This window comes from Nanorana parkeri, unplaced genomic scaffold (assembly GCF_000935625.1).
Source record: "Nanorana parkeri isolate BGI_ZX_2015 unplaced genomic scaffold, ASM93562v1 scaffold523, whole genome shotgun sequence".
NCBI classification, from domain to species: Eukaryota; Metazoa; Chordata; class Amphibia; order Anura; family Dicroglossidae; genus Nanorana; species Nanorana parkeri.
The window spans coordinates 737,245-749,010 of NW_017306791.1; the positions used below are offsets into that span (position 1 = coordinate 737,245).

The 11,766-nt window shown below is 42.9% G+C and overlaps 1 protein-coding gene across 1 annotated transcript in view; it reads left to right on the forward strand.

Annotated features, from left to right (window-relative positions):
* Positions 1-11,766, forward strand: part of KIAA0232 (KIAA0232 ortholog) — a 41,937-nt gene that overhangs the window by 24,585 nt on the left and 5,586 nt on the right. The window contains exons 5-8 of the mRNA XM_018561430.1: positions 27-108; positions 4,840-8,026; positions 9,273-9,381; positions 10,135-10,229. Of these exons, the coding sequence (XP_018416932.1) occupies positions 27-108; positions 4,840-8,026; positions 9,273-9,381; positions 10,135-10,229 (3,473 nt within the window). The remainder of the gene's footprint in view (positions 1-26; positions 109-4,839; positions 8,027-9,272; positions 9,382-10,134; positions 10,230-11,766) is intronic.

Here is an 11,766-nt window from a genome sequence, read left to right on the forward strand (position 1 = left end):
CTGACTTATGTATTCATATTTTACAGATGAGAAGACTAGCAAGAATGTAGATGGATTGCTGTCACCAGAAGCTACATCATCTTTAGCAAGAAAGGATCAGGCTGAAATGTAAATATTCCCTTAAACCCTCTAAAACATATTTTGTAATCCATTGTTTAGATCCTAGGTGTGGACTGGATAATTATGAAAGCATGAGAAAAAAAAATAACTGCCTCTGAATAACATGATGAAAATTGAATACAGAAGCCTGGGATTGTAATAGACAATGAAGAGCAGGTTGATCCAGGTACTTAGGCTGGGTTCACACCTAGGCGGATTGAATATGCACGTTTTTCGCGCGATTTTTTACCGCGATTCGCGGTAAAAAACCGCGCGTTTCCGAGGGATACTTGGCTGTATCCCAATGGAACCGCCCGGCCAAAACGCCCCAAAGAAGTACATGTACTTCCTTGGGCGTAGGGCGGTTTCCCGCACGTTCGTACTCGCGGAAAATCGCCCAGATGGGAACCATGCACATTGAAAATAATGGCATTTCCCTGTTTGAGCGTTTTTCCGCGAGTACGAAAGCGCGGAAAAACGCCTAGGTGTGAACCCAGCCTTAAAGCTGAACTTCAGGCAACAGCTAAATACTCTGAAGGAAGGAAAGAAGAAAAAAAAATGCATACATACATACATACATACATGCATACATGCATACATACATACATACATACATACATGCATACATACATACATACATACATACATACCTTAAAAAATCCACTCGTACGGTGGAGCCCGATGAGCAGCTTCCCGGCCGTTGTAATTACACGGCCGGCCGGGAGCTAACACAGTCAAGCGATCGAGCGTTGGTTGTATTAGCAGCTGTCACTGCCTGGCCCGATGCGGCCGGGACCGGCACGGCTCTGTGACAGGAGATCGAAGGGAGTTCAGTATACGAACTCCCTTTGATCTCCTCTCAGTCCCCGAATGCAGGAAGTGATGTATATTACATCACTTCCTGCATTCAGTGTCACACTCGAGCTACAGAAGCTGATGAAGCCGATCTCTGCTTCATCAGCTTCTCTGGGAGTCCCTAGGTGACATTAGGGGTCTTGGAGACCCCTGATGTCTCCATAAAGAGGACCTGTCATGTAAATTGGCTATCCCATAGGTGGCTTCTTAGCCCCCCATGTAATAGCAATAAAGTTGTGTGTGTAAAAAAAATAAAGTAATGCAAAAATTAAAGTCATTAAAAAAATAAAGCATATTTTTTAGTCCCCACATACACACGCAGATATGCGTCGGGTGCGCCTACGTGCGAAAACGACGATTGCACCTATTGTGCAGCACATGTTACGTATCGCCGCAAACGTCGGAGTGAGAGCAATAATTTTAGAGCCATGAATCACTGATAACACTAAACTAATGAGCAGTAAAAGCATTTTAATCATCGCCAATGGGTGTTTTTTGCGGGTGCACGCAATTTTAAGGCTTGACATGTTAATCATTATCGATTATTTTATTTTCGATTAGTTGCTGCAGTCGCTGCTCTGCTCCCCCTGTTCTCCTCCCCGCTGGTGCTTGCTGCAGCGGTCTGTGACCCTTTCAATCCCTGCCTGTATTGGCAGAGGCAGTGGGGACACAGACCACTGCAGCCGCCACCAGCGGGGAGAAGAGACTGCTGTGACTCTGCGTTCCTCTGGCCGCCCCGTTCCCTTCTCTGCTCCTCCATGACCCCACTTCTGCCGGTATTCTATCAATCCCTCAGGCTCGAGTCTGAGGGATTGATAGAACACCGGTGTCAAGTCTCCCATCAGAAGCTGGAAACAATAGCCAGACTGCTATTGGATATTTTAAATTGCAATAGTCAATAGCAGGCTAGCTATTGCACCCGCCCACTGCCTGCTGTCAATCAGCAGAGGAGAACCTGAAGTAGAACTTTCTCCTTCAGTTCCTTCTTCTGCTGATTGACAGCAGGCAGTGGACGGGTGCAATAGCCAGCCGGCTATTGTAATTTAAAATAGCCAATAGGAGGCTGGCTATTTCCCCCAAGCCACTGCAGGCTGTATTTACATTCAGCTGCTATTCCCCAGTGAAGTGGAAAGGTGACACTAGGGGTCCAATAGACCCCCTTAATGTCACCTTAAAGAGAACCTGCCATCTCAGATGTGCTATCACATAAGGGGCTTCTGAGCCCCCCATGTGATAGCAATGAATAAAAAAAGTTTAAAAAAAGAAAAAATACCCCCCAAAAAAGTCCCCCGGCCCCACAAACGCATGCATACTAATGGAAACACATTTCGGGTGCACCTATGTATGAAAACGACGATTGCGCTACACATGATGGGTATCGTCATGCGCCAGAGTGAGAGTAATAATTTTCTGCCCAATATTCATGGCTAACTCTAAACTGATGATCGGGGGTTTTATTTATTTTAAATAAAATTTTGGCTATTTTACTGGAGTTTTACAATGCATATTTTAAATCCATGAAACTAATTTAACCAGTTGACATCCGCTGTGTTAAACCCCCTTCCCATCCAGGCCATTTTTCAGTGTTCAGCGCTGCGGTACTTTGACTGACCTTTATTCCGTCATGCAGCGCTGTACTGAAATTTATTTTATACCCTTTTTTGGGGACAGATAGAGCTTTCTTTTGGTGGTATTTATTCACCACTGGGGGTTTTGTTTTTTTTACTATATTAAGGAAAAATTACCGAAATTAAAAAAAAAATAGTTTCCCCCATATTAAATGATAAAACATTTATTATTACCCAATTGTTTTGTAAAATATAAAAGACGGGGTCACGTCGGGTAAAGGACACCAAACATGTCAAGCCTTAAAATTGCGTGCGCGAAACCTCAAAATACGATAATAGCCAAAATTGACCATAGGCGACGCTTTAAAAGCTGTTACCGCTCATCAGTTTAGTGTTATCAGTGATTGATGGCCCAAAAATTATTGCTCTCACTGCGACGTTCGCGGCGATATGTAACGTGCGTAGCGCAATTGTTGTTTTTGCGCGCTGGTGCACCAGACGTGTATTTACGTTTATATCTGCGTAAACATGGGGGTGGGGTTTTTTTTTTACTTTTTTTTATATGTGACTTATTTTTTTTTATTTGTTATTGCTATTATATAGGGGGATAACAATCCCCTTATATAATAGCAAAGGCACACTGACAGGTCCTCTTTATGGAGACATTAGGGGTCCCTAGGACCCCTAATGTCACCTGTGGACCCCAAAAGAAGCTGATGAAGCAGAGATCTGCTTCATCAGCTTCTTTTCTCTGGCTATAGCAGCCAGATGACTGACAGGTGAATGCGGAAGTGATGTAACACACATCACTTCTGCATTCACAGCCTGGAGGGAGGTCAGCAAGGAGCTGATCTCCCTTCCTCTTCTCCTGAAGCCCTCCCAATCCCGGGCCGCAGATGGGGGTGGGGGGGAGAAAAAACGAGTGCATATAGACTATCGGCAGGCTATGGAGCCGCTGATCGTCTATATGTAAAACACCCGGTAACGAGTGTTTGCATTGGTCGGGCCTTTTCTGCCCGTGCGTGCCCGCTAAGGGGCGCGAGCAGAAAACAAATGCCGTCTGGAGACGGCAACCCACCAATGCTGCAGTGCCGTCCGTCCGTTTTTTTTACAACGGGCAGACGGCAAGTGGTTAAATGTCTAATATAATACATACAATTATACAAAGAAAAATACAAAAAAAAGTGAGAAAAGTAATTTTTGGCTTTGGCCTGACAACTGGTGCAGGATGTGTTGTGGTGCCATTCATTTCAATGGCACCTCAGATGCACCTCCCGCCCGCCGTGTGATCACCCGCACTGAAGCGCACAGTACTACAATGCCATATGTTCCAGTGCTGTGCAATTGCAAAAAATGTGTGTGCAGTTTTATTTCTGAATTGAACTTTGCTTTTAAAGGAGAACTATGGGGTCAGTGCTTTTCCCCATAGTTCTCCTAAGGGTAACGGGAGGACACAAACTAGCGTCCTACTGTCACCCTAAGCTTAGTATCTCGCGGTATATTGAGACGCCGCAGCCGGGACAGATCCCGACATTACTGTCGAGATCAACCCAGCTTCGGGATTGACAGCTGGCTCTGCCTATCTAGAGTCAGAGCCAGCTGTGCCCACCCCATCCGTTCTGCCAGTCGGCGCGGGAGGATCAGACGGGTGAGGGGGGGGGGCGGGGAATCCCTGCAGGTGACAGTCACGGCTCTCTGCTGGGATAGATCGAGAAGTGAGCGAGGGACGCTATGTGTTCGCTCTATTGAGCCGACGTGTGAAAGTTTCATTGTCACACGTCGGCTAGAACTATGAGGCTGAGTGATTTTCACTCGCCTCATAGTTCTCCTTTTAACACTCCATTTGGGTATTTCATTTCAAATAAAAGATTGTATTTAAATTTTTTTAATTTGTTTTTTTAATCGACCAACGAATCGATTATGAAAATAATCGTTAGTTGCAGCCCTAAAGCATTGGACTGCAAAGATATTAGAAGATTCTTGCACAGAGCTGCAGTCATTTCAAAGGAGCACATCAAATTGGCAGGCTTTGGAACACCGAAGCAAAAATGGAGCCGATTTCAACAGTGATGATCAGTCATGTTAAAACTTTTAGATAAATTAAAGAAGAGTTTGCCTTATTCGGGATCATTAGCCTTCTCTGTCTAGTATGATTTCTAAACTGTAGATCATTGGAACTATTGCACAACATTTGACATCTCTGAGCTTCGGGGTTATTGTGTGGTCTATTTAATAACTATTGTTTGAAAATGTGGCAGTAAAAAAAAAAAAAAAAATTATGTCTGAAATGCAATATTTCTGTATTTGTCCATTTCAGGTATTATGAAGCTTTTCCACCTCTGTCTGAAAAGCCAGTTTGCCTACAAGAAATAATGACCGTATGGAACAAGTCAAAAATCTGCTCTTATTCTAGCTCCTCCTCATCTTCTACTGCCCCACAAACAAGCACCGAAACTCCATCACCAAAGAATTGCAACAGTGAGAATGAAACCGTAATGACCAACAAGAATAATGGAGCTTCTAACACTGTACAGGGAAGAAACCAGCAAAGAAAAGGCAAAAACGAGAAAGAGAACAAGTTTAGTAACATCGCAACAGATGCTAAAGCTGGTGTATCAAAAAGTGTGAGGCGCAAGTCAAATGGCAAAATCCGCCCTCGATCCTGGTCATCTGGATCGAGTGAAGCAGGCTCAAGCTCAAGTGGTAACCAGGGAGAAACTAAAACACGCTTTGTCAAAGTAAGGCAAAAAATTAGGGATGTCCGAAACAAGAAGGGGAAAACCAGCCCTAAAAATCTGGTCAAAAACGTGGAGAGAAAAAATGTTGCCGCAAGCAGTAGTAGTGCAGGATCTGTGAAAGCGCTTTGCAAGAGAGTTAAACGTCAGGTAAAAGAATATGCATGGAAAGACTTGGAGAATAAAGGAAACGTCTTCAAAGAGAAGAAAAAAGAGACCGAATTCAGGGAGGAGCCCTTGTGGTATACGGAACCCATAACCGAATACTTTGTTCCTCTGAGCGGTAAAAGTAAATTAGAAACGTCATACAGAAAACATCCGAATTGGCATAACACATCAGAAGAGATGGAAGAGCTGTCCGAGATCGTAAAAGATCTTCATTTAAATAACCACAATATTCATGAAACATACCTCGCAGCAGGTACCTTTATTGAGGGTCACTTTGTAGAAATGCCTGCAGTCATAACCGAGGCAAGTGATCTCACAAGGACCTCTAACTGTTCTCTTCCAGAGGACAACTATTTGGATGATGTTCATCCTATAGAATATACACACTTCTATGAAGTAGAAATTGATCAATCCATGTTGGATCCTGGTGCCTCAGATAAGGTGAAAGGAGAAAGTCGAATCTTGAATATGATCCGACAAAAAAGCAAACTGCAAAGTGATTTTGAGGCTGAATCTTGCAAAGTGTTAGAAGATGAGGAGTTGCAAGGGGGGAGTGCAATATGGACAGAATCAACCAGTTCTATTGGTGCTGAAGATTTGTTTTTGCAAGACCATAGTAAATTAGCTCAATTTTGGGAGTCCTGTTCACCCTCAAGCTCGGCTGATGCGGATGGGGAGAGTTTGGGAGGTGACTCCCCCAGTACCTTTTCCCCTTTTTTAGACAGCACAACGCTTAGTACTCACATGCATGCAGGCAATCAAGATTTATTTTTGGATGGAAGCAGCCCTTATTTTTCAGTGTTTGAAGTGCAATGCAGTAACTCTGTACTTTCATTGCCCAGAGAACGGACGTTAAATGAGAGAGGCAAAGCGGAGTCTTGTTCCAGCATGAATAGGTTTGGGAAAACTCAGTCACGATTACTTATATGGACCAAAAACAGTGCCTTTGATGAAAACGAACAGTGTTCAAACCTCTCAACTAGAACATGCAGTCCATGGTCACATTCAGATGGAACTCGATCGGATACAGAGGCTCTGAACAGTCATTTAGAAGATTACAGCCTATTGAATACAGAAGACCCAGATTACATAATTCCTAGAGTTACCTTAACCTTCCAAGAGAACATACCTTGTACAACATCAAGAAACTCATTTCTGCAGAACAGGACTTTGGCTGAAGAATCGGGCTTGGTTTTGGGCAAGAAATCAAAGCTGGAGTCGCTTTGTGGCATTCGGCTTGAGCAGGAAAATGAGGAGATATGTGACGCTATAGAGGCTGAGAACAAAAACAACCATCATACACATGGATACAGCTCAGGGGTCATCAAAGACATATGGACAAACATCGAAGACCATTCTGAAAGACTGGAGGATCAGATCTTCCCACTAGATGTAAATGTTTTTAGTTGTCATGAAGCTAATGCTACAGGCGATGCTTTTCAGGAGCCCAATAAGGCTGTTCAGAGGTCCGAGTACCATCTTTGGGAAAGTCAAAAAGAACTCGCAGAAAAGCGAACCTTTCTCTCAAATGATTCAGTAAAGGCTGACAGTGGGGACTACACAACTCCATCCAAACCCTGGGATATAAACCAAGTGAAAGAAAACTCCTTCATTCTTGGAGGTGTTTATGGGGAGTTAAAAAACTTCAGTGGTGAGGATGAGTGGGCACTGGCGCCGCAGAGTCCAGCAAAAGCAAGCTTACTGGAATGCGCTGAACTGGAATGCACTGCCTCAGATGTTGTTATGATAGCAGGAACAGATGTGTTTATGACTCCAGGAAACAGTTTTGCTCCTGGCCATAGGCAGTTGTGGAGGCCATTTGTTTCATTGGAAGGCGAGCATAGTGGAGATAGAAGCTCTAACAAAGGTTTTTCTTTCATTTTGCATGAAAACCTGCTTGGAACCTGTGATAACTTCCAAGTCGACGAGCCAGGAATGGGCTACTCATTCTCTTATGAGCTTAACAATAGATTTTCACAGGTTCTTCATGTTGAATGTTCATTTGAACCTGGAAGCATCCTTACCAGTAGTCCTAATTACAAACCAAAAGCCTTGTGTTCCGATTCAGAAGGTGAGGTGAATCATCCAAGGATTTGTGGAGTGGATAGAACACAGTATAGATCAATAAGAATCTCCCCACGTACTCACTTTCGCCCAATCTCTGCATCTGAACTTTCTCCAGGAGTAGGAAGCGAATCCGATTTTGAAACGGAGAAAGAGGAGATAGCTGCACCTCCTCTTTCTGAGGGAGAAGTGTTTGAGGATCCACAGGATGATCTTAAACCCCTTGAAGAAGATGCTGAAAAAGAAAGTCATTTTTATGGAAAGTCTGAGCTTGAATCTGGGAAGTTTCTGCCTAGATTGCAGAAGTCTGGTATGGAGAAAAGTGCACAGACTTCTTTAGATGGTCAAGAAGAATCCTTTGGAGTTTTGCCTTTGGAGAAACATGAGAATTTAGACTTTAGAGTTATAGAGTCGTTTGAATGTGGCATGATGGAGACCTCTAAAACAAGCTGCAAAGTGTTGGATTTGGAAGAAGTGAATGGAGTAGGTGACCTGAATTCGGGATGCAACTCTACATCTGGTGTAGAGATGGAAGAGGTATGTAGAAGCGTGTTTTACTTGACTGTTAAGCATATGCCTTGTGTTTGTACACACACTGTGCTCCCATATATCTTTCAGGAGAAAGGTAGTTTTCTTTTCTTCCTACTTACTGACATAAATATGAAATTCTGCCTGTAAGTGTATACCGTCTTCCAGCTAGCGTGACAAGTGTGCTTCTGGTACTCCAGGGTTTTAGTCACCGAGCTGCGTAGACACAGCAAAATGAGGTGGCCGACTGGAGCTTCCTTCTTCTCTGTAAATCAAGATGATGCCATCTAGATGTTCAGTCTGCAGGAGCAGAGCTAGCTTTCTTATTAGAAATTAGACATGTAGCCTCTAATAAATGGCTATTTTTAAAAGAAAAAACTATCCTAGGAATAAATGATAAAAAACTTTTCAAATTGGTAACCATGTGCTGAACCAAAGCCTATAAATTGGAAACGGGCGTTAGCTATAGAGACCAAGAGGTGTCCTGCCATCACCTCTTATTAGAGCTTGTGAATCCATGGGCAGTCATGAAGATCTATGAAGGTACAAACAAGGAAATATTAAACCATGCTAACCGGTGTACATTGTCCTTTCTTGGCAACAACACAAAAAAAAAATCAAACCCACATATTTAACAGAAGTTTCAAATATCAACTTATAGGTCATGGTTATAATAAATACCATGACCTTGTCGTGGGGATATGGTGTCGCACATTCCTCTCCGCAGGGTTATGCTGTGACAGAAAAAAATAGATCTGAAGCCCCTAATCTTTTCACTGCCCGCTGTTGTGACATAGAAAGAAATGATATGGGTAGTTTGCATTTCTGATACATTAGTCAGGTTGCTTCTACTTGTATCAAAGCTGTTATATGGTATGGAACATAGATGTACCCCAATTCAGAATCTTGTGTTTTTTATGGTGCTTTGCAGACTGTTCTTGATTGCTTTCTTATTGGACTTTAGAGTGGCAGAGTTAAGTTTTTGGTCTTGAAGTAAGAGAATGGCAGGCTCCATTCACAAAGTGAAAATAAATTGGAAAGGGGCGCAGAAATAGTCACAAGAGCTTTTACATAGTGTAACGTGAAGTACAGGTTTGCTTTTTAAGTGTGTTCCCGTTCGCTCTTGGATATCATTTTCTTGCTTTGGGCGTCTACAGATCATGTTCTTATTACAGCCAAAATGTTCTGATATTTAAAAAAAATATATGTAAATATGGATGCTCTGTTATGATACATGCGGGTTTCTTTTTTTCAGTATCCTCCTTCAAGCATCGATCTTCAGGGAGTAAATGCTGCAAAGGAAAAGCAGTGCTGGTGGCAGAAAGCACTGTACTCTCCATTGATTTCTGGACCCTGTTGTGACTGTAAGAAAAATATTGGTGTTCTATTAACCTTTTATAGGAGGTCTTCACGTTCACATTTTTGTAAAGTAGCAATGAAAAGCTTACATCCTGCTGCCTTTTACAGCTAGCTTTTGGTTGGCTGAGCAATGGAGGAAATTCGCCCAGTTGTACAGTAATTATGATCTTTCAGTTCCCATCAACTGGCCGATTTATCGTACAAAAACCCGGTCGTGTTCGATTTCCAAGCAATAATCGCAACATGTATGGGCAGCTTTAGGAGTTTGAAAATACTTTGATCTTCACAAACAATTTTGAATGGCATGACTTTGTCCCTGCTACAATCCAAGTTTTATCTATTGGAAGCTACACTTCCATTCATGCAAAATGCGTGTTCCCACTGCTCACAGTACAGAGCTGGACCTTATTGTGTTTAAGCAAGGAATGTCCTATGTGGAGTCTCCTCAGTCAAACCATTAGGTGACCCTCCAGCATCTACCAAAACACATTATTGGCTAGACTGATCTTTCTTAAAGGTAGCGCAATGCTCTTTTTAAAGAGACAGTCACCTTGCCCATGCACATGTGTCTTGCCTTTCAGGGTTGACTAGAGGATGTATAGTGCCATGTACGGGTGTTCCTTTTAAACTTGTTTGATTTTAGGAATAAAAGTAAATTAAGTACTATTTGTACATTTGTTTTTTTTTAATGGCTCTTTTGTTTTCATCAGTGAATTGTTAATGTATAGTCACTAATGCAGGTTTGTGTTCCAACACAGCTTTCTACACAAATGTTAACGAAGAAGGTCACATAGATCACACGAGTGGGATAGAGATGCCTTGCTCTGGATGGCATCCTCTGGAGATTGAGAAAGTAGGTAATGTGGTTTTTAGTCTGTAGATTTCTATGTTCTTTTTTTCCATCAATTTTCTTTCTTTACTTTTGTAATATCTCTGTTGTGCAATATACCGAAGTGTAACCAAAACACTCAAAGAATCACACCGCTCCTCCACAGCATAGGCTGGGGACAACCAGGTGCTCACTGGCTGGAGCTCGTCCTCAGTCCCATGTTTGCTACCGTTCACACAACAAAATATCCGGTCGCACTCTAACGCTGGAAACTTCTTTTATTGAAATTCGCACAGCTACACAAAGTAGTATACCTAAAGTGTAAGTTTAGGTCCACTTTGATAAATTGCTGATCTATCAGGGCAGGGTGGAAGGCTCCTGCAGTTTAATAAGTTATACTGTTTGGTAACAGCTGGTCATGTGATGTTAAGCACCAAGTGACGCATAGAAGCTCAGCATTGTGGACTGCAGAGTTTATATTCCCTTTCACCGAAGGCTGTGCTAACATCAGCACTTTGTGCACAGTCACCAAGGCTCCAGGAGGCAGAGTCCATTGTTACCTGTGGTTTCCATGTGACAGCTATGTTTTTACATTGCACATCTTCTACCTCCATATTGGATCTTTTTTTTTGTTTTTTTTTAAAGCGGACTTAAACTTTCAATGACACTCCAGTCAAAATGTTTTTTTAGAATTCTAAGACAAGGCCTAGGGATCTGGCGTTTCTCCTCCATGACTGTAGCAACCTGAAATCTAGTGGATATGAATTATGCATTTTTTTTACAGTTTTAATCATTAAGGCCTAAAGGGGTTCATTGTATTAAATGGCTTCACTTGGTCCATGGTTATTTCAGATCAGTAACTCAGTATTAACGCCCAGAAATTGTGTAACTGCTCAGTAACGAGTATTTTCAGGAGGGGAGTTAGCCAGGAGGGCTTTTGTTTCCTGATTGCATTTTTTTTCCACAGATGGCTTATGCAGCTACCTTCAGGTGATTGCACACTAGCAAATCAACCAAAGCTATAAGACATCCCTGTATGACCCTTTCCACTCCCAGCCTGCCTCAGTTTATTTGACTAGTGACCTTAAGTGATGAATACCTTCTCTTTGCTCTGAGAAGTTCATACTTTCCTGCTATTTCTATTGAAGATTCTTCTAGCAGGTTTTCCATAATGCTGCTCACAGCCACTGTAGCACCCAACAGCAGCTAACCGGATTAGATTTCTCCTTGGCGGACTGTACCCAGACCCCAGCAGACAGGAATGTGGGGCTGGCCTGTAATGTGCTTAGTGCACTGGATCCTGCATGGAGCACTCTCCTTGGCACTTTGTTACAGCGTGTGTAGTTGCCGCTGGGTTCGTTGCAGCAGAGTCCTGTCCCTGAAGACCGGGGACCAGGGGTAAGCCCACCAGGGGGGCAGACATTCGAAAGAGCCCCTTTAAGTGACAAGTATTAAGTCTGCCATGGCTCTGAGGGTGGCAAGTGAGAGCTTGTCCCTAACTTGGGGATCACAAATTTGGGGTTCCAGCAGCATGGGGGGGGGGGGGGGGGGCGCTTTTATA